General features: G+C 37.6%; 1 protein-coding gene across 3 annotated transcripts in view; it reads left to right on the forward strand.

The window, feature by feature from the left end:
- The window catches only part of LOC106869964 (uncharacterized), a 34,908-nt gene that overhangs the window by 6,654 nt on the left and 3,794 nt on the right, over window positions 1-24,460 (forward strand). For 2 of the 3 annotated variants that reach the window (XM_089356337.1, XM_089356335.1), the window contains exons 3-6: window positions 11,180-11,365; window positions 13,437-13,546; window positions 15,964-16,100; window positions 21,395-21,563. In XM_089356337.1, coding sequence (XP_089212463.1) covers window positions 11,182-11,365; window positions 13,437-13,546; window positions 15,964-16,100; window positions 21,395-21,563 — 600 coding nt within the window. In that variant the 5' untranslated portion in view covers window positions 11,180-11,181. Of the gene's footprint in view, window positions 1-10,713; window positions 11,366-13,436; window positions 13,547-15,963; window positions 16,101-21,394; window positions 21,564-24,460 lie in introns of those variants that run through there. The other variant, XM_014915910.3, reaches the window with a different exon arrangement.

Below are 24,460 nucleotides of genomic sequence, written 5' to 3' on the forward strand. Positions count from 1 at the left end.
GTGTAGAGGGGGAATTTAAGGGAGAAGGGGAGAAAGTGGAAGAATGGAAGTTCTTTATTCCAGAAAGGGGTATTTGAGGGGGGAAGGGGAGGACTGATCGTTCAACATTGCAGAGAGTGTAAATTTAGGGGGTAAGGGGAGGAAGGAACATTCAACATTCGAGATAAGGGGAATTTAGTGGGGAAGAGGAGGAAGGATCTTCAACATTTCGTAGAGGGGAAATTTAGGGGGGAAAAGGGGATGAAGTGGAGAAAGGATCGTTCAACATTCCAGAGGCTCTGGTATGAAAACGAGGCTCTGGAATGAAAACGAGGCTCTGGATTGAAAACGAGGCTCTGGAATGAAAACGAGGCTTAGGATTGAAAACTAGGCTCTGGATTGAAAACGAGGCTCTGGAATGAAAACGAGGCTCTGGATTGAAAACGAGGCTCTGGAATGAAAACGAGGCTCTGGATTGAAAACGAGGCTCTGGAATGTAAACGAGGCTCTGGAATGAAATCGAGGCTCTGGATTGAAAACGAGGCTCTGGATTGAAAACGAGGGTCTGGATTTGAAAACGAGGCTCTGGATTGAAAAGGCGGCTCTGGAAAGTGAGTACTCAGGAGATTAACACCCGATTTACAAAAGAGGTGTGGATGGAAGTCTGCTCTGATCTCTTGAAAGCATTTGAAGCCAATAAAAACCTGTTTTTTTTTTCGATCTGGTTATAATGGGATGGAATGTGGCCGTATCTTTATGACCTGGAAACAAAGGATCAGTTCATAGAATGACATCTTGCCTCTTCTCCAAGCCTTAAGAATTTCAAGAGCTAGAAATCAACACGGAAAGTCATGGTGGTTACTTTTTAAGATGACGAAGGTGTCATTATTCTTGATTTTTTGGAACGTAGCAGAACCGTGAACAGCGGGAGGTGCAATAAAACGCTCAAAAACTTAAGAGAAGCTATTAGGAAGTAGTGACAAGAGTCTGAAAATGATTCACATTCACCTTGACAGTCATCAACCATAAACACCTTTGGCAAAAATCAGACCTTCATTAAATTAGGCAGGTCAGTGCCACCCCCACCCCCATCCCTGCTGCACAGCTCGGATCTGGAGCTCAGCGATTTTCATCTGTGAGGTCCAATGAAAAACAGTCTTCGAAGACAATGATAATAAAGAAGCAGTGAAAGTGGGCTGTGAAGAAGTGGCTACAACAGTGAACACCTGAATTTTTTTCAAAGAGGATCTGAGAGTTAGGTTCAGCGAGGGAGCAAACGAATAATCATTTGTGATGGAAGCTATGTTGAGCACCATCTTTATAAAGAGGAAGAGTTACTATTCGAACGAACACGCGCAATTTGAACTACCCATGTCAATTAACACCCACTTTTGCATTACTTTCGATAGAATCCACATGTATATGTGTGAGTGTGTGTGTGTGTGTATATATATATATATATATATATATATATATATATATATATATATATATATATATATATATATATATATACATACATATACATGCATATATGGGTACAGGACGCAAATAACATGAAATACGTAAACAACGAGAAACAATGGAAAACAGGACAAGTAAATGCAGAGAAAGGACCTTTCATCAGTTGTCGGCTGTCTGTCTACTCCCCATTTCGAGCATTCAATGGCAATATGAGTCTTCAAAGACATATAAAGGAAACCGAATGAAAACAAACATGGAGGGTCATTAGACCAGAACGAGAGGAAAATAGTGAACGCTTTTTGAAAAGAGGAAAGATAGAAGAGAGAATATATAAAAAGTGGTTGTGTGGTAAGAAGCTTGCTTCCCAACCACTTGATTCTGGGTTCAAAATTTTTAATAGTTTCTCAGTAGAATTTTAAGAAAACATCCTCGTTTCGAAGAAAAACCAGTTTCTATGTATGTTATACCTTGTTTTTCATAAGCTGTTTTATAGAAGAAAATTAAAGAAATTCTATGGATCCAGTATCTTAAAATCTTGATGTGATTGTAATAAATCGATGTCATTTTCGAATTTTATGCACCTCAAATGTTTTGACAAGAGACAAAATCTTTTGTTGGCCTGTGTTATCTTATCCTAAGCGTTAAAGACAATGACTGTCGGCAATGCTTGTACTGAAATTTTAAATCATTAACAACTTGTCCTACACAGCTAAGATTCTCACCTACACAGCCATGTAGTCTAGAAATAGGCAAAAGGAAGATCTTTGATTTCGCAATGAGGCGGATGTTATTTCGGAATTTCCTTCTCCTCTAGGAGAAGTGTAAACAATTTCCTTCTCCTCTAGGAGATGTGTAAACAAAGACTAGAAGTTTCTCACTCCCAACTGTTGGATGATGGCTGATTCTATTGAGTTCATCTGTTCTTTGACAGGTTATTCTTTTACATGACCTACGAAATCCCATCCCACCTTTCAAAGCAGGCTTTGTAAGGTTGCCGGTTTAGTCGCCGATAGTTTGATCATGGAACAGGTTGTACTGAGTTGCATGTTACCCTAGTAATGAAAGTACACCTACCTACCTACCTATCTACCTACCAACCTACATACCTACCTCCCTCCCTCCCTCCCTACCTACCTATCCACATACATACATACACATACATATGCATACGCGTGCACATATATATGTACATATATACACATACGTACGAGATGTTATTGAAAAGTTCCTGGCCTTAAGGGTGTCACGAAGGGCACAGAAAAATGAAGAATCCCTGCAATAAGTGTGTGAATCTGAGAGGGGGATATGTTGAATAAAATCATAATTGATTCATCTTCCTGTATTTTTTAAACCAAAGCCAGGATCCCATCGTATGTGTGTTTGTTTCCTACAAATTTGCTTTCTACAAATAATTTTTCTTTTTTCCCTCGACCAGCTTTTGAAGCCCCTGAGGTCAGTTCAACTAGTCATCGAATTCAGCTCTTTCTGTATCGACAATTAAAGTCACCCCTTAGATTTTCATCTTCTCAGAAGAGATCACGCAAGATGGATGTAGAAGACTGGAATGTAGATAACTCCTTAAGCGAAAGAGTGATGCCTTTTCAGTATTATATTCTTCCCAAACCCACTTCTTGTCATATTAGCGATGCAATATCCGCCACCCAAAATGAAGCTACAACAGATTCCGCACCATCTAATTTGAAAAACTGGAGAATTGATTTTCTGCCGAAGATGATCATAATATATCTTGTGATATGGTTGTAATAATAATAATAATAATAATAATAATAATCCTTTAAACCAATAAACAATAAAAAGAACTATAAGTGTTTTCAGCATTCTTGTTTCCATTGCGTTTCTTCAGTACCGACCCGACGCAGCTACGTGTGTGATAAATTAATAGACTGGTCACAGGTTTAGTAACAAGAATTAGTTATATATATGATTCTTTTTTCGTTTTATTTTCTATATGCCAATAAAAATAGACCCCTTCCAAACTTGTTGGCAGAATATGAAAATAATATTGATACCAAAGTTTTTCTTCTGGGATTTCGGGGACCCTGAAATCCCTGGAAATTTGGCTAAAAATGCACCCGGGAAATATCGGTGATCCCGACCGAATTATTTAAAAAGCAAGTATAAATTACAAGATTTCCTTTAAGTTCTTGCCCAATTAAAAAAGCAGTCTTTTGTGCCAATTAAAGATCGTTTACAAAGACATCATCATCATCATCATCATCTTTTAACGTCTGCTTTCCATGCTAGCATGGGTTGGACGATTTGACTGAGGACTGGTGAAACCGGATGGCAACACCAGGCTCCAGTCTTATTTGGCAGAGTTTCTACAGCTGGATGCCCTTCCTAACGCCAACCACTCAGAGAGTGTAGTGGGTGCTTTTACGTGTCACCCGCACGAAAACGGCCACGCTCGAAATGGTGTCTTTTATGTGCCACCCGCACAAGCCAGTCCAGGGGCACTGGCAACGATCTCGCTCGAAAATCCTACGGGAGCCAGTCAGGCGGTACTGGCAACGGCCATGCTCAAAATGGTGCATCTCATGTGCCACCCGCACAAGAACCAGTCCAGGGGCACTGGCAACGCTCGTACTTGGCTTGCCGCGTCTTCTCACGCACAGCACATTTCCAAAGGTCTCGGTCAGTAGTCATCGCCTCGGTGAGGTCCAATGTACGAAGGTCTTGCCTCACCACCTCAGCCCAGGTCTTCCTGGGCCTACCTCTTCCACGGGTTCCCTCAACTGTTAGGGTGTGGCACTTTTTCACGCAGCTATCCTCATCCATTCTCACCACATGTCCATACCAGCGCAATCGTCTCTCTTGCACACCACAACTGATGCTTCTAATGTTCAGCTTTTCTCTCAAGATACTTACACTCTGACGGGTATTCACATTGACATTACACATCCAACGGAGCATACTGGCTTCATTCCTTGCGAGCTTACGTATGTCCTCAGCAGTTACAGCCCAAGTTTCACGTACTCAGAAACTAGTACAAGTGAAATAGACAAACCCCGTTCAAAAGCAATCACACAAAAGAAAATAATTTTTATGAAGAAACAAACTTTAGTTGAAATAGTATCTATATTAATTGTTATTGATGTATTTTCTAGGAATTCAATAGTTAAAAACTTTTATTAGGAAAGCTATTACAAATAAAGGTATTTAACACAGAAGTTGAATGCAACATCAATATAATTTGAAAAGAAAAATATAGTTTGTAAAATAATGAAATGAAAGACAGTGCCTGGTATGCATTATTTACAATTGACGGATAGTTGTCCTCATCTTGTTTGTTGTTAATACAACGTTTCGGCTGATATACCCTCCAGCCTTTATCAGGTGTCTTGGGGAAATTTCGAACAACAGATAAGATGAGGATAAATATCCACCAATTGTAAATAATGTACATAATTCCTCATCTCTTAAATATAGAACAGTGTCTGGTATATTAAGTATTTCTTTAGATGAATATACGTTTCAGAATCGCAAATATTTGAATAAAAATTTGCATTCATTTAGTAAATTCCAGAATTTAAGAATGACAAAAATTTGTGAAGGTTTCTGGAGGTTTTAGAAACAAAACTTCAGAATTTAGTCGGGAGTTAAAAAAAAAAAATTAGCGACATTCGTAACTGATGAAGCATGTATCGTGGTTAAATTCGGTTATGTCGTTATGATTGAAAGTATCAAGTATATTAAGCACATGGACTTCTTTTGGCTGTTTGTGATGTTCATTACAACAAAGCTAATTTATCTAATGATTCTTGCAACGATGACGATGAGTTTCAAGACACATTTGAGGCTGATTATCAAAATGTAGATTCTGCAGTAATGAATATGGTTAATAATTGTGATTTGCTGCAAGCTAAACATAGTGAAATAGATCCTACCGCAAAACTTTCCACTTAAGAAAATTTAAATATTGATAATGTCATTAAAAAAGTGAGCACATTGTCAGTTCATTTCTGCAGTCTCCCCCCCCCCAAAAAAAAAAAGAATAAAAGATATACTTTAGAGATATATTAAAGATCTTCATCATCACTTACAGTTAACCAGTGATACAATAATTTATTTGCCATGCTTGAACTATTTTTGATTTTTAAAAGCTGCATTGCAAAAGTTGTCCAATACGCAGTAAAAACCTACCACTTTTTATACAATGAACTTATTGCTGCTCATAATATTGTTTCAGCACCGGAACCAATTACTATTGGACTTTTTAAAACAAAGTAATCTACATCTACCGGAAGTAAATTGATATCTGCTGATATCAAGGTTTTATTCGAGAACTGAATCGAGAAAATATTCCAAAGTTTCTCTATCTGAGAGAATGTGTTTAGAAAAGCTAATTTATCTAATGATTCTTGCAAAGATGACGATGATTTTGAAGATTCATTTGAGGCTAAACTACAAAGGAATAAAAATCTGATAGATTTGATGAAGTATTTCGATAATTATTTAAAAAATTTTTGCTTCATTTGACTAATTTCATATATTAGTTTCAAATTTTGGCACAAGGCCAGTAATTTTAGGGGAGAAGGGAAGTCGACATCGCCCCCAGTGTTCAAAAGGTACTCATTTAATCGACCTCGGTAGCATTTGAACTCAAAACGTAATGATTTGAAAGAAATCCCGTCTAGTATTTTTTGTTTTGCGATCTAACATTTCTGCAAGCTCGTCGACTTTGACTCATTTCTAATATTGATATTGGTTTCAAATTTTGGCACAAGGCCAGCAAGTTCGGCAGAGGGGGTCGATTATATTGACCTCAGTGCTCGACTGGTACTTATTTTATCGACCACGAAAGGATGAAAGGCAATGTCAACCTCGGCGGAATTTGATCTTAGAACGTAACGATGGACGAAATGCCGCTATACATTTTGCCCAGCGTGCTAACGGTTCTGCCAGTTCACCGTCCTTTAACTCATTTCTGATATTTCTAATATTCTACTATTTGATTTCACTGCAAATATCGCAAAGAAATCAAATGAAAGAATTATATTACTTTTGTCAATAGAATACACTACTACTTATTTCGAATTCGATCGGCCTTGCGTGAGCACGCTTGTGAGATTAACAGTAAGTCGGTGATAAAGACAAGGCTCGGAGCTTACCTGTTTTGAACACCTCATCTTGTAATTTATTGTTTGTAATTTATTGTGTTGTAATTCATTCGATTTCATTATACACGTAAAATTTTATTATATCATCCGTTTGTATGTGACCTCGATCATGTTGTATTGTCCCCTCTGCGTTGGCCCGCATGGGTAATAAAAAAAACCCCAGATCCTATAAAAATTCAGAACTTTCTCTATAAAAGGAAACGTGTTTACTACAGAGAGTAAAGGTTGCCATTAAAAACAAATCTCTCGGAACGGTTGGAAACAGCTCCAGAGAACATTTGTAGGAAAATGTGATTTGCACTTGCTGGGTGCTTCACAATTCCATACATAGTTTATGGAAGGAAAAAGCGAGGACAAGATCTCTCTGAACAAATAACAATGATAATTTATTTCGTCTGAATAAACATCTCATCTCTGGATATCGATAGCCTGAACGCCTTGGTGTGGAAGCAGCAGGGTTGATAGTTAGACACGGAAATACGAATGTATTTTCACAGACTCACAACGTCGCTCGCCATCAGAATTCCAGCTCCACAGAGCTGGTCTTAGCTGCGTCCTGCCTGGTCAACAGCCGAGGCCGAAAAGAGTGAATGGCAGTCAAGCCTAGCTGCTGTTGATGATTTGCGCATGCGCAGAAGGGCCTTCCGTCAGATCTCGAGAAAGCTCTAATCCTATGCGCATGCGTGGATGAATGTTCCAAAATGGCGTCTAGAACCAGGCGTCACTACTCGTTCCAACATTTATGATGCAAAAGTTATAATCAAAGAAATGAAAGTGTGTAAAATTATTGGAAGCAGAAATATTGGATCTTTATGATTTGACGGCCAACACTTGTTTTCTTAACGAAACACTTTCAAACTTGGGATACTGGTAGAACGTGTCATATAAAACATCTTTTTCTCTTAGCCTTCTTAACAAAAATTACTTCTTAATAAGTTATTTCATGTTAAAGTTGTCGTATTTCTGTAATTTCAACCAATCACTGACATCTATTCAGCTGAATACAGTTAGTGCTGTTCGGTGTCAAGTGTGTTATTCCCTGTTTAATTATATCATTATTCCCTAGTAAGGGTTTAGGGTGTTAGGGTTGGGGTTAGGGTTATGAGTTATAGGGTTAAGGTTATGGCAAAAATAATCATAACCCTAACCGTAATCATAAAACTAAACCTAACTCTAAAACCCGAACTCTAACCCTAAAACCCTAAAGCTAAAACCAGTACAAACGCACGAACGATGTCATAAATAACAGTGACAAACGAAATATATACCACTGATAGTTGTTGTTGACAACGGATAGTTTTTGTTGACAAACAACGGCACTAATTTTATTCAAGGGAAAAAATCCCGTAACACCGTTGTTTACATTCCCCGGCGTAATTGTTTTCACCTCAATAGACTTCAGTGATTGGTTGAAATTACCGAAATACGACAATTTTTTTTTACATGAAATAACTTCGAATACAAATTTTTTTATCTGTTCTATAACACAAAATATACAAGTATTCGAAGTTTGAAAGTGTTTCGGTACCAAAAACACTACATAAAAAAATGTTGGCCGTCAAATCATAAAGATCCGAAATATTAAGTTGCAGAAACTGTTTGATACTCTCAGTGCTTTTCTCCAGCCTTCTTGAAGTAGTGAGTGCTTTTACTACAGTCGAACTATTTGTTATCTGACATCTTTCTGAATTGACGGGCACCACTTTTCATTTATGTTTTATGTAGTGTTTTTGGTACCGAAACACTTTAAAAATTCATATACTTGTATATTTTGTGTTATAGAACAGTTAAAATATTTTGTATTCGAAGTTATTTCATGCAAAAAATTGTCGTATTTCGGTAATTTCAACCAATCACTGACGTCTATTGAGGTAAAAACAATTACTGCTATGAAGTATAAACAACATATTCTAGCGGTGTAATGATATCTTAGTGCCGTTGTTTGTCAACAAAAACTATCGGCCTTACTGTTATTTATAACATCGTTCGTGCGTTTGTACTGGTTTTAGGGTTAGGGTTATGATTATTTTTGCCATAACCTCACTCATAACCCTAACCCTAAAACCCTAGAACTCATAACCCTTACCCTAAAACCCTAGAACTCATAACCCTAACTCTAAAACCCGAACCCTTACTAAGGAATAACGATCTTGACACCGGCAAAATTATTGTTTACAAAAACAGCGGTAACTGTATTCAGCTGAATAGACGTCAGTGATTGGTTGAAATTACAGAAATACGACAACTTTAACATGAAATTACTTGTGATGTACAATTTTTTGTTAAGAAGGTTAAGAGAAAAAGATGTTTTATATGACACTTTCTATCAGTATTCCAAGTTTGAAAGTGTTTCGTTCAGAAAACAAGTGGTGCCCGTCAATTCAGAACGATCCCATACTTCATTTATTTTGGATATATTTCCCAATTTCATAAAAAAAAAAAAAAAAATTAGGCGTCATTTTCTTGGAGAGGTGCGTTTCTAAAGGAACGCCGACAATTGAAAATTCTTCAAGTGGTTGGAAGAAAACGAAAAAGATCCATATATGTAGGTATAAAAACACAGTGTGTGTATATATATATATATATATATATATAAATTGTAAATCCAAAAAATAATACACATGTATTATACACATGTAAAGCTTGAAACACGTGTACCGCGGAATCCTTTGTAGTTTTGTTGTTATTTTTGGGATTTACAATTTATTCTTTCACCGCAACCACTAGCTGGAATACACAGGTGCTTACAATTGTCAAGTATTACCTCTAAATTTCAATTTACCTACGTATATATATATATATATGTGTGTGTATGTGTGGATCGTTTGTAGAAATACATAGATCCGGAGGAGAAGCACACTCTAAGATGCAAAACAGTTAATATTATATTGGGGTAGGCTGGTTTATGGGGTTACTCTGAGTTTCTCGCTTACAATGGGTTTAGCCGTATGGCGTATTTTCACACCCATACACTGCTGGCCTGAGACTAATCCCATAAAACCGGCCTACCTCACTATAATATATGATATATATATATATATATATATATATATATATATATATATATATATAATTAACAGAATGAGTTAATAAATCCAAGGGTGAATAGTTTTCAGATCATTTATATAAAGAGAAGGTCTTACAGCTGTTATCTCATTCTGTTAATTATTATGTATATGCATGCTAATACACGACCCACGTTGGACTCCTCATTCGTATCATTATCAAACCTGAAGCTTAACTTTGGTCTGTCCATACTCAACGTTACCTGACACCAATATCTCTTATACCCTCGATATATATATATATATATATATATACATATATATATATATATATATATATATATATATATATATATACATATATATATATATATGGATCTTTTTTAAAACGGGGGCCACATTTTTCATTCATGTTTTACGTAGTGCTTTTGGTACCGAAAGACTTTCAAACTTCGTATACTTATCTATTTTGTGTTATAGAACAGAAAAATATTTTTGTATTCGAATTTATTTCATGTAAAAAATTGTCTTATTTCGATAATTTCAACCAATCACTGACGTCCATTCAGCCGATATACATTAAGTGCCGACTACATAAACAAACGATTCTTCGTTTTATTTGCTTTTTTCATTTTAAATTTGCTTTAACCCTAACCCTAACTCTAACCCTAGGGTTAGGGTTAGAGTTAGGGTTAGGGTTAGGGTTAATTGTTTCAGAATCGTTTGTTTATGTAGTCGGCACTTAATGTATATCGGCTGAATGGACGTCAGTGATTGGTTGAAATTACAGAAATACGACAACTTTAACATGGAATATTTTATGGATTTCTTTTTTTTTAAAGAAGACTAAGAGAAAAAGATGTTTTATATGACACATTCTACCAGTGTTCCAAGTTTCAAAGTGTTTCGTTAATGAAAAATGTGGCCCCCGTTTTAAAAAAGATCCATATATATATATATATATATATATATATATATATATATATATATATATATATATATATATACGAGTGAGTGGACAAACGAGAAAAAAAGGCACGCTTCACATTTATTATTTGCATGTATTATAGTGTAATGTATCGTTCCTATTTTTAAAACGTTACATGAGTTGTGTTTTGATGAAAATTTGGCGGTTATTTCTAACTGGTCGAGAGATCATGCATAGGTTCCATCCTTGACTCGTCGTTACTTTTGCTGTTCGAAGCGATTTGAGACGGTAACCTCTGTTGTTTTGTTAAGATATCAACAAGGTAGATAACTCTAATTAACTGTATTTATACAGTTTATCAAACAACACCGGTTAGCACGTCAAGGACATATTTCAGAAAATGTGAACTCTTTGAAAGTTGTAATCTCTGTTATTACATGTCTAATTTTCTACATATATTGTACATAAATAGAAACTATTGTTTACCTGTTATTTAATGGTTGAATATAAATATTTTTTAGTTAAAATTATGTTGCCGTCGCTGAAAATCGCACGTTGTATTTTGAACTTTCAACATCATGTTGTTCACATACGGTTGTTTTCTCAATCGTGCAGACACAGTTTAATTTCGAACAAACCCAAATGTTTATTTCGTGTTACAGGCATGCCAAAATCCTCTCTAGAATTTTATCAGGCTCCTTGTCGACAATGTTGTTGGATGCTTCTCGTAAAAACAATGGCTGGACACAGTAAATGGCAGAATATACGACATATCAAAGCAGCCAAAGATAAACAGAAATCTGACTTGAGCTTTAAATTTTCGCAAAGAATTCGAATACTTATCAAAGGTAGGTGTCAATATACACGTGGTTTTTCTTTCAACGTCTGTTTTCTTTCGATTTACATTTCTCAAGTTAGATGTTTTAAATTGTCACAGGGTTGCATTCGGACACCTCGCTAATACACACACGCACATAAATATTAGGATATGTAATGGACTCTCCTGTCGAAGGCCACGTATGAGTGTTCAACATTTGCAGAACGAGCTGCACAAATGATTTATTTATAATGATCAAATTTATGTGCTGTACATTAGCTCACTCCCTCCATCAAATCGATGTTGCCTGAACAGGTGCACGCTGTACCATGTATCAGGTGTCGAAGTGATCGCAGAGCAATGTGAAATGAAGTGTTTGGCCCAAGTGCAACGCACCACTCGGTCTAGGAATAGAACATCCTAACCACTGAGCCATGCGCTCTCATCAGTATATATATATATCAGGCTCGTGCTGTCAGTGACTACTTAGGGTAAGCAGTTGGTAACCTTTATGTAGTAAAACACAAGAAGAAATAAGCAACTTAATAGGACGATATATATTTCTATACATATAAGACTGAAGTTATTTCCCTTGAATATTTCTTTTACCCCTCGAAACTGGAAGATTACCCCGTTGATCATAGGTTTGTGGATCAGGATTAATCAGTGACGAAAAAGCATCTTATGATTCAAGGGAAATAAACCATGGTTATTAACTTGTGATGGGAGATAACTCTGGTGGACTTCAGCTTTGCATTTATTTACAACTTACATTACTTTTTCGACCAAGTGTCAAAGCTCTATTGTCTCTTTTTTTCATTTTGGCACGAAAATATAAATACATTCTAATTGTTAAGAATGTGACAACTTCTCTAATGTTTGTATTATGATAGACTGCACTGAGTACGCTCTGTAAAGTGGTGGATGTTAAGAGCATCCAACCATAGAGCCCATTCCAACCCTTCCTGGTGACCAGTAGCTTTGAATAAGTACTGGCTGAGACTGTCACATCACTCGTGAAAGCTGGTGGCATATCAGGGTCTGTTCATTGCATTTATGAACCTTTTAAAGGCTTTTAACTCAGTCAACAGGAAACGTCTGTGGGTTGTTATCAGAAAGTTTGGTTGCCCATCCAATTTATGAATTTCCTCTGCTAGTTTCATACAGGTATTATGGCCAGAGTTGTTGGTGGATAGAAATCTGTTACTACCTGTGTAAAAATATTTGTATTATGATAGACTGCACTGAGTACAACTCTGTAAAGTGGTGGATGTTAAGGCGAGTTGGACAAAGCTGCATACTGGTTCCTGCAGGCCACCACCAAGCTCAGATCTGAAACAAATGATGATTATTCCCCGATTGTTTATTCCAGATACTCTAGGAACCATGGGTCTAACAGTTACTGTCTAGAAAACTAGAAGCCAAGATAGAGGAGGCTGGTGCAGTGTATAGTTGGCAGCTGACACATGTTGGGTTTCTGAATGCTACAACAATATCTAGACAGAGCCTCCTATGGATGAAGAAATTCTCAACCTCATCAGATAAGTGTTTGTACTCTTCGAAAGATGAAAAATAGGGTATTTCTAAACAACTGTCTCAGCCTCTATATCTTTGTCTGTTGAGTAGTCTGTTTCTCCATTCTTCAGTATGATGTAAAAAAAATGGACCATGTTCAGCAGACTCGGTGTTACCCTAAAGATATGACCTCTGAGACCATGATCAGTACCTAACTAAAGGACAAAACAAAGGGTCAACAACCAGTTGAACTCTATTCTGAAGAGGAACAACATCAATCCTTCAAATATTGAGAAGGCATTGTTTGTTATTGGTCACTGTGGCTAGCAATACCAGGAGAAATGAGAAATACACATAAACATATGCAGAGTTACACTTGGCCTCTCTGATAAAATATTTATTTGACCTGTTCCTGACTGAAGATGTATAATAAAAATTGGAATATACAAAGGATCTACAAATGAAGAATAGAGTCATCAGTTGATTAAGTATATAACCATAGCAAATAAGTATTACATATATATTGTATCTGTGTATGTGAAAGTTTTAATGAAATTTTCTGGAGCTTTTTCATTTTTAAATTGCAGAGACTGGCGAAAGTAATCCAAAGTTTAGTAATAAACTTGACAAACTTATTCAAGAGGCCAAAAAAGCTGGCGTACCAAACTCTACTATTCAGAATGCTATTGAAAGTGCTGTAAGTAGAACAATGATAATGTTGATGGTTGTTGTTATTATTATTGTTGTGGTATAATGTCTGTTCCACCTTGCTCCAGAAGACCTAATGGTCTAAGATGTTTCAGTCTATCTAGTGTAATATTATTTATTTGAAGATTGTACAAGGAGATTTCATGGAACTGTTCCTACTACATCTAGCTGTTTAAGTGACCACAGAGAGTCTCTCTATCTTGTGAGTTTGTTGATTAAACAATGGTGAGGGCAGCACCAGTGATGATGACAACTGTTTTTTGATGTACTTCTTTTTTATAATTGGTTCATGAAAGGAAGATGAGTTCATATCTTCTTTCTTTTTTGTTATCACTTAGTTAGATAAGGAAGTACTGTGTCTCTGGAATTGTTGGTGGGAAAATGAAGAAATTATGCTCAGAAACTAGGTCTGAATATTTGCAAAAAAGTAACCTCTGTTTAAGGCATCCAAGGACCTGGTGGTGGTGTTAAACCAAGGACAGAAATGGTCCCTGTTATAGATTTCCACACAGTTTTCCTCTCTAGTAAGACTCCTGTTCTTGTTCCTCTATTATACTTTAGTCTCTCAGCACCTGACATAAAACCACCTTCCTCTTTGATACTCCCTCACTTAGTCATGGGTTTTTTTCTCTTTCCTTTCTTGTTCTTTTATGTCTTGCAACTTACTTGATAATCTCACCAATGCTAATGTCATGAAAAAAGCACCAAGAACATATTGTAAGGTGGTTGGCATTAGGAAGGACACAGAGCCATAGAAAACATGCAAAAACTGACAATGCAGCTTGGTGCCTATTCATATGAGTAACATCGTGTGTGCTCAGTCTATTTCAAATAATTAAGACTGATGAAATATGTTATACAGTTAAACAAGCCAAGGATAATATGTCTTCTACAGAACAATAAAAAATCTTTTGTCTTTATTTATATGAAGCAAAAACAATTCTGAATATTAAATTTGCCATTATTATTACAATTAAAAGTAGGGTGGCAAACTGGCAGAATTGTTAATATGCAAGGTGAAATGTTTTGCGGTATTTCATCTATCTTCACATTCTGACTTCAAATTTTGCCTTTAAGACGGCAAGCTGACAAGCCGACAGAATCATTAGCACACTGGGCAAAATGCTTAGCAGTATTTTATCCTTCACATTCTGAGTTCAAATTCTGTTGAGGTCAACTTTGCCTTTCATCCTTTTGGGATGAATAAGTACCAGTTGAGTACTGGGATTGATGTAATTGGCTTACCCACTTCCTTGAAATTGATGGCTGTGTGCCAAAATTTAAAATCATTATTACAATAGTTTCCTTCTGCCTAATTTCACTCACAGTGTATGGGTCAACTTGAGGCTATAGAAACTGGCACTTATTCAAGATACATTGCATTACCTTTATTGTTACTCTAAATGTTACGTCTCACTTTACCAAGGATGTCACATGGTAGAAACACATTTGTAATGTAACTAAGACTGCATCCCAATGACTACTCCTTTTCTACAGGACCAGAAAATGCTTCATCCCTTCAACAATTAATACACTCTATAAAGCTCATGTGAGGTCTACAATGTATTATTGCAACCACTTCTAGTACAGTGCTGCCACCGCACTTAAAAAGAGGGCTGCCTGACTGATTGGCATAAAAAATTCTTGCACAGACTTACCAGTCTCTGAGTCAAGAAGTACTGTCTCTTCTCTCTACCTTTTCTACTGCTATAACAGTGGCTTCTAAAGTGACAGAATTGTTAGTACATCAGACAAATGCTTCACAGCATTTCTTTTAGCTCTGTACGTTTTGAATTCAAATTCCATCATGGTTGATTTCACCTTTCATCTTTTGGTGTTGATAAAATAAGTACTAGTTGAGCATTGGGATTCATGTAACTCACTGAAATTGTTGGTCTTGTGCCAAAATTTGAAACCGTTATAATAGTTTCTGTTCCTTACAACTGACTGTTTTTTTTTGCCTCACTCATCTCTCCTCTCGTCACCCTATGTTGTGTTCAATCCCCAGCACTAATCACTATGCCCAGTGCTTCCTTTCTGTAACCATGGCACTCTGGAACTCCCTTCTTGCTCATGTCTTTTTCTCTTGTGCCAACTTGCAATAGTTAAAGCTGAATATTGACAGCAGTCATCTCACTAATCTCAGAGGAAGATCCAGCCAAAAAACAAAAAACAAAAACTTTCTGAAAAGTAGTGGTATATCATGCACAGACAATTACACAAACATTTGAATACATATATAAACACTTTGAAACACATGTACACTTTTAAGAATGCACATTTAATCATAATTCAAGCACATCATTCAAACCAATATAAGACAAATATTCACATCTTTTCTCTGCCAGTTCTCATTTTGTTGTAAAAAAATCCATGTTAGAAATCAATCAAATTTTCCTCTTGCAGATTGCTTCCCAAACGGCCTCAGAAGAGTATTACTTGGAAGTAAAATGCTTTGGTCCTATTGTCCTCGTCTTGGTAATCTGTTCTCCTGCATTCATCCGAACAAAGACCGAACTGTTAACCATTTTCAGGAAAAACAAGTAAGAATATTTGCAAATAAACAATAGCAATGATTTCTCATTAAAAATGTTAATAATAATGATGTTGGTTTCAGAATTTGGCGGAAGGCCAGGGAAAACAAATTTCCAAATCAATCAGGTACAACCCTTCAGCTTTATATGCATCTACATATTGTACCTTAGCGTCTTATTTATCATATATTTATTAATAAATATAAAAAATATCTGATAAAAATCAGTATTAAATCAATTTTGGGGGATTAATCGATATGCAGGTATTCTATTTCAGATAATACAAAAAATGACCTAATGAGTATATCTGAAAGTAAACTCATGGTATCAGTTTGCACATCACAAAATAATACTTAAAGGATATAACCAAAATTACCAGTAGGGTATATATTATACGTCATTAATTATCTCCTACTTTAGTTGATACTTAAATTTATTAAATATGAAGGAACTACACATGTTTCAGTATTGGAAGATTACAGTATATATACATATACACAACTGTGTACATATATATATAGGAGAATTCATGAAAAAACAACAGACGAAGACAGGTGGTGTAAACAACAAATGGATGTATTAGTACAATGCTTGGGAATAGAGAAAGTCTTTAAGGTTTCAAGCCTACGCTCTTCAACAGAAAGGAACACAGAAAGAAATAAGGAGAGAAAAAAAATATGTGTAGTGGTCAGCGATCTATCATGGCGAATGCCGGACAGAAGGGTCACACAGGAGAGTCAAGAAGAAGGGGAGATAACAAAGTAGTAGTGATCCCAAAACGAAGGTGCGTGTGTGTGAGAGAATGCTGGTGATCTTAACATATGCATGTGTGTATGTAGGTGTGAAGGTGTGGGGATGGTCAGTGCTGGTGTGTGCGTGGTTGTGTGTTGTGTGATATGGTGTAGCTTGGTATGATGTGATGGTGTTGGGAGGTGGGGGAGGCATGGGTGGCGTGTGGGTTAGGCTGAGGGTGGGGGTAGAGGCAGGGGTATGTGGGTAAGCAGAGGTTGGGGGTAGGTGAGGTATGTGGGTAGGTAGAGTGTGGGGGTAGAGGCAGAGTATGTGGGAGAGGATGTAAGGGAGGGGTGTAAGGGATGGAATGGGAAGGTGAGGTGGGGTGGGTTTATGAGGAAGGGTTGACGATGAAGGGGGAAGGGGAAGGTGGGTATGAGAGAAGGGGAAGGTGGGTTTGAGAGAAGGGGAAGGTGGGTATGGGAGGGGGAGAAAGCCAAAGATGTGTCAGAAAGCCTCATTGCTACATATGTACTGTCTCACCTGATATTGCATCACCTCATACTGGCAGTGTTGTTGTTGATGTCCAAACATTGCAGCATCGAAACCCTTGTTCACGTACTTACAAACGTACTTTATAGACTTAACTGAGTTGCAAAACTCAACGTTGATGTGGGCATTGAAAGTCTTTGACAAGAGTGGCCAGTAGGGAACATTCCATATATTATCAACCATGTCCTGTCCGATTGTTGCTGTGAAACTGCCGTCTTCTGGTTTTCTCTGTCTGTATGATAGATACCCATCAGCACCTGTCTGAGTTTCTTGTAGCAACCTCCTTGGAACCCTTTTGGAACATACGCTGTCTTTCAATTGTGGTGAGTTTATGCTGAAGCCACGCCCACATGGACCATGCCCACATGGACCATGCACCATGTTTGCCTTAACTATGTCGTACAGTACTTTGTCTACAGCTGGATCAGGATGCTCTGCAGAGATTATCGTGTCGATGTCAGTGGATTTGATCTTCGTTGAGAGCCAAAGTAAGATGTGAGCATGTGGAAGGCCTCTTTTTTGCCATTCGATTGTGTACATGTCACATTGTACAGGTCCAAAAACATGCTCTTTTTTTATGAGCTCAGATGGAAAACTTGGGCAAGGAGGTCATGCCTGTCTTTAGGCTTTTGACCCATGAAGAGTTTGACTTCAGTCCCCTTCCACTTGGAATTGCATGTGAAAGTTATGAACAGGTCAGGCCTGCTGTAATGGCGCACAAAGGTCATTGCATCCTGCATTCTTTTGTGCATATGTCGGGGACTTCCACTGAACATGGAAGGCAAGATGCAAACTTTTCCTAGGCTTGTTGGAGCAGCATCATTGTTGATGGCATCTCAGAGATAGATGTAGCTCTCAAAGTGCAATTTTTTTTATGTGACCTGATGAAACACAATCTCTCTGATTCCATTTCTGCACACATATCAACTGCAAATTGATGAAACAACTCTCGAGAGTGATGGAGATGATTACAGCAGTTGTTTCAGGTCATAAATTGGTATGCATAGAAGTCCATGCAGGATACTGGTTTCTTGAGATGTTCATTAGGATTTTGGGGATCTTGCTGTTGTATACAGATGTTGTAGCTATCCTCACTGATAACAAACAAGTGGATATTGAAGCGTATCGTAGGATTAGTGTGTTTCACTAATTCATTGGAGGGTGGTGTCACTTCACCTGAGGACAATGTTTCTGGGATTGTGCTGTTCACCGTGAAGGAGTATAGCTATTTCATTGCATGTGGATGCATTGTAATGGCCTGCATGTTTCCAAGTTGGTCTTTTCTGAGCATTAACGACAATATTAAAATTTGATGAAGCTTCTAGTTCCAAGGCATACTTGAAGCTGTGTACGTAGCCATTTTTCTGGTGCAAAAGGTCTTGGAGTTGCATTGTCAGGTGAAAGTTAGTGCCAGTGGAAATAGAGTTTTGTCAGGTGGCTTGTTCATATAAATTGCCCACAAAGTACAGTTGAAGGAATTGAGGATCTTGATTTTCAGCAGGTTTGAGTGATCCTATCCTATGGTAAATCTGTCCCTATACTTTAAAAGTAGGCATAAATATTAATGAAGTGTGATGGACAATCAGTCATATGTGTATGAACTATATTTACGTGAACAGTTGCATAATTTTACTCGATATAACTTCACATATATATCCGATACACCTATGATTGTCTTCCGTTGTTTTGTATATCTATATCTACACACATACACACAGAGTATTTGTATAATGTCAAATGAAGCATCTGGCAAACTTGGGACCATAAATGTCCCAAATTTCTGAATTTTCTGATTTTCTGGACTCAGTCTAAATATATGCTTAAAATATAGAATAAACTATGAAAATTAAAGAACTAAATTGTATTTAACTGATTCAAATTAACACACTTCTAATGCAGCTTCTTTTTGATATGTATTAATCCATTTAAAATCCTTAAAAACATATCATACTGTATCATGTATAGAGTATAATAGTTGCAGGATGAAAAATATATGAAGAAATTTGAAGAACATGATTTTGTTTAAGAAATATAGGTACCAAATAAAGAAAAGAACTGTTTTTAACATACCGTGTGCAAATTAACCAACTTCAAAAACAGGGTCTGTTTACTCAATACAGGGTTCAGTATAGTTAATTGTAACCCATGCCAGCATGGAAAACAGACATTAAATGATGACGATGATGATTGCACAGTATTCCTGGAGTTCTGGTAGCTGGATAAGTTGTCATCTGACACAAGATCCCCTCTTCCAATGCCCCTCTCCTCTCAAAATTCCTTGTCTTGCAAGTAACTTGGTGACCTCGGCAGTGCTGGTGCCATTTAAAAAAGCATCCAGTCCACACTGTAAAGTGGTTGGCATTTGGGGTAGCATTTAGCTGTAAAAACCATGCCGAAACTGACCTCACCTGTCCTGGTACTACAAAAAAGCTCTCAGTTCACTCTGTGGAGTGGTTGGTGTTAGAAAGGGCATCCAACTGTAATAATCCTGCCAAAACAGACACTGTAGCCTGGGGAAGTCTTCTACCAGGCCAGCTTCTGTCAAACTGTCCAACCCATACCTGCATTGAAAATGGACATTAAATGATGATGATGATGATTATATGTATATATATATATATATATATATATATATATATATATAATTATACTATTAGTTTCATGCTGCGGAAACATGATGGTCACACCAGCTTGTATAGTGCGCTGTGTTTCCAAACGATCTTTCAGACTCAAATGTACAAATCTAGTCTTTGTAAAAAAAATCGTGTTAGGATGCTGGTCTTTGAGAAAACAAAATATTAAAAGAAGGTAAAAAAAGTGGAATGAGGAAAAAGAGAAAAGAAAATCAACAGTTGCATCTCTTTGGCCCTTTTGAATCGGAATTAATGTAGTTGGTGTAAATTAATTCAACAGGGAGAAGGTCCAAGTTTGGGAGACTGCAGGCTTAATCCAGAGTGGGTGATGTCTTTCAGTTCAACAGAAGGAAGTTGCCCATATGTTTAAATTTTATAATCATAGCAAATCTGGAATTTAGTTTGTCAGTAGAGTGCTTAGATCTATTAGTTAACCAAAGCTAGCTTCTTTTTGATCCATTAACCTATGATATGGATTGTTCCACAATGCTACACTTGGTGGTATGTAGTCCCCAGATATGACTAGCTAAACTTTGTGGTTTTTGCAATTGTCTTAGAAATGAAGTTAGCATTGCCTTAGGGCTTCAATCAAATGGTAAAGGATTAAGAGTGAGACAACTCCAGTTGTCTCAGCACAAAACATTGTTATTGTCATCCAGTCTGTGGTTGTATTTCGGTTATGTAATGTTGATTATTTAAGCTTACATCAATTCGTCTGGAGAAAAAACACATTATGGACTCTACCTGGCAATGTAGATATACATCAACTCGTTGTGAATTGACTCTTCTTTTTTCATCTTAGCACACTTACTGTGATACAGACAGTTCATTTAGCATTGTGGAAAAATTGAAGTTACAATTTGCCACTTCACGCTTCAGTTTCAAATTGTTGAAATATTAGTTCATTTGTTTTATAAAGTTATATTCTGAGTACAATATTATTCGTTTTACTTTAAAACAAAGGGGGTCACATTGATTAAAGTGTACTATTCTAGCTATTGTATGTCTTAACTCCTTTACAGAAACTGTGTATATAATCTCTTTTATGTTACTGTATTAAGGAGAACAGAATGATAAGATGTGTTGTCAGGGTTTCAAGTTATACTACTAGCACTATATTAAATTCATAGCCAACACATTTAGCTCACTGTCATTGTTTAACCCCAGATCAGCCTTGACTGAACAAACCTTCATTTATTTCTGTTGTCCCTGTGGCCATCCAACTGCATTGGTACTCCTTAATTGTTCTGATTGTTTAACACTTGGTCAGCCCTGATTCAGCAAACCTATTGTAAATCAGTGATAATTATCATTATCAACATGAACTTGTTTAATTGGTAATATACCTGTAATTTATTTCTATTTATTTTCTCTCTTATTTGTCAGTGTGAAACATGAACCACGATGTAGTGAGGGCATGTTTGAGAAGAAAGGAGTCATCCATGTGACCCCAACAGAAGGGTTTGATCTGGCTAATGCTTTAGATTTAGCTATTGAAGTGAATGCTGAAGATGTATTTCAGGAATCTGAAGAAGATGGATCACCGTATCTCAAAGTATGCTTGTTTGTATTATTATATAAGTGTATCTATGTGTATTATTATCTAAGTGTATCTATGTGTATTATTATCTAAGTGTATCTATGTGTATGTATGTAATATGTATGATGTATGTGTATGCTTCTGTATGAGCATTTGTATTGAATATAATGTATGATGTGTGTGACTGTGAATATTTGTGTAAGAATGTCTGTTTTGTGTATGTATTGCCTATGATGTATCTGTATGCGTTGTTACATTGTGCAAATTGTATGTTTCTGTCGGTGTGTACTGTGTGTAATATATGTGTATGTTTCTGTGTGTGTAATGTATGTGTATGTTTCTGTGTGTGCAATGTATGTGTATGTTTATCATTTGTATTTAAGATGGTAGCTATTTATATTTTTAAGATGGTGAAGGTAGTTTGTATGTTTGTAGTTATGTTTACATATGTACAGTTGTGTATTGTGAGTGCAAGCAAGGCCAAATGGTTAGAAAGTTCACTTTGCAATCATTTGATTTCGTCCTCTCTACCATGGTATTTTCTGATTTTTAGGGTAAAGACCTCCATCAATCATGAATGACCATGGGATGGCACCTAGTAAGTTCCCCTCCAAGGCACAAGTCTGGGCAAGGTTGTTTATGGAAGACCAACAGTTGGCCATGCATACCAGCCTCCCCTCTCCATGCCACCGATGTTATCCAAGAGAAAGGCAATGGCTAATATAACTTGGCATCAGTGACATCACTACACATTTCTACAGCTGAGTGAACTGGAGCTGTGTTGCTCAAGAAATCAACACACATCCAGGTCTGGGAATCGAACTCACTACCTCATGCTCTAACCAGTGAGTCATCCCGGTCTTTATAAATCCAGAAAAGTGTGTCCTGTATCCAAACATGGCATCCTCTTCTATCACTGAATCCTGTCATGCTCACTCCCAGCATTTCAAAAGTATTAGAGACAACCATTAATAACAAACTTCTGTATCACTTTAAATTTCTATCCCACCTCATCAACGACTGTTAGTACAGCTTTTGTAAATCTCGATCTACTGAAGTTATGCTCTTTTTTGTCATTTACTATGTCAGTTGGTAAAGGCAGTGTTGTTACATTCACCATCACTGTCCAGCCTCTGGCCCACAGATGTGCTGTCACTTCTCGCTACTTTTTCTACCACTACTACAATAACCTCTACTTCTCAAAACTGTCTGGTCTCATGCGGCCACTCAGACACTCTTGATTCACTAATCTCTCATCACCCATATTATGTACATCCCTGAAAGCCCTGTACGGGTCCCTACACCCATCCTTTCTTCCTTAAAACATCTTCCTTTTGGAATGTTCCCCTTTGCATTGGAAACCAATAGATTTGATACAAACCATTGTTATTCAAGAATCATGATGAAAAAGAAACACTCTAAAGGCAGTTGTGTTGCTAGTAAGATCTCTCTTACAAGCAAACATGTGGGTGAGTGATAAGTTTGTCTCTGTGTGTGTGTGTGTGTATGTGTGTGTGTGTGTGTGTATGTGTGTGTGTGTGTGTGTGTGTGTTGGCACGTAAAAGCACCCACTACACTCTTGGAGTGGTTGGCATTAGGAAGGGCATCCAGCTGTAGAAACTTTGCCAGATCAGATTGGAGCCTGGTACAGCCTTCTGGCTTGCTGGTCCTCAGTCAAATCGTCCAATCCATGCTAGCATGGAAAGCGGACGTTAAACGATGATGATGAATATATATATATAATATATATATATATTTAAAAATTACGATTTATGCATTGTTGTCTCTCAAACATTTAAAATCTACGATCAAGAGCCCTATCTCCTCGCTGATGGTACACCCGCCCTCCCACCCCCTCCACCGGAAGTGCATTCCTCTGTCATCCTGTCATCCTCGGCTGTCTACTGGAACCCATCTAGCGGCCTTGGCCATCCTCTCCCCTACCTTTGGGTAGCGTATTAAGTTTGAGTAATGTTTGCAGGTTGTAGGTACTGTTTTGGTTATGAATTCTTCCAATTGCAAGTTTTCTTTTCAGGTACACGACACTGCTTTTCCCCTTCCCAGGCTACAGGCCCACACCCCCAACACCCATACTGTTAGGATTGGCACTCTCAACGTCGGCACGCTGAAAGGTAGATCTGGTGAAATTGTTGAGATGCTTGAACGGAGACGCGTAGATATGTGCTGCATCCAGGAAGTAAGATGGAGAGGAGGTTCTGCGAGGTTCCTCACAGGCAAAGAACACAGGTACAAGATTTTCTGGGCAGGGAACACTGACGGGGTCGGGGGCGTAGGAATACTTCTAGCGGAGAAATGGGTGGATAAGGTAATCAAGGTTGTTAGAGTAAGTGACAGAGTACTTAAGATCAGACTAGTGCTTCATCATAGATTAGCCACTGTCATCTCAGCCTATGCACCTCAACCGGGGCTACCAGATGGTCTGAAAGACCAATTCTATGACACCCTCTTGCAAACTACCTCGTCGACGAGTGACAGAGACCTTCTCTTTGTGGCTGGAGACTTCAATGGTCATGTCGGACGTTGTGCTGGAGGCTTCCATGACATACATGGAGGCTATGGCTTCGGTTCCCGCAATGAGGAGGGAACCAGACTGCTGGAGTTCTGTGATGCAACCGATCTTATGGTCTGCAATACCAACTTCAAGAAACCTGCCAGTCACCTACCGCTCCGGCAGACACTCTAGCCAAATCGACTACATCCTCGCCAGAAATAGGGAAAGAGGGCGGCTTATAAATGCCAAAACCTACCCAGGTGAAGAATGTACCCCACAACATAGATTAGTAGTTAGCGACTTTGGGATCAAGGCAAAATGGGTGCCCAGAATTAGACAGGCTTGGAAGAGAAGGGTGTGGAAGCTTAAAGACCCTGCAAATGGACAGAGACTTAGAGAC

The sequence above is a fragment of the Octopus bimaculoides genome, chromosome 8, assembly GCF_046866305.1.
Source record: "Octopus bimaculoides isolate indiv1 chromosome 8, ASM4686630v1, whole genome shotgun sequence".
Taxonomy (NCBI): Eukaryota; Metazoa; Mollusca; class Cephalopoda; order Octopoda; family Octopodidae; genus Octopus; species Octopus bimaculoides.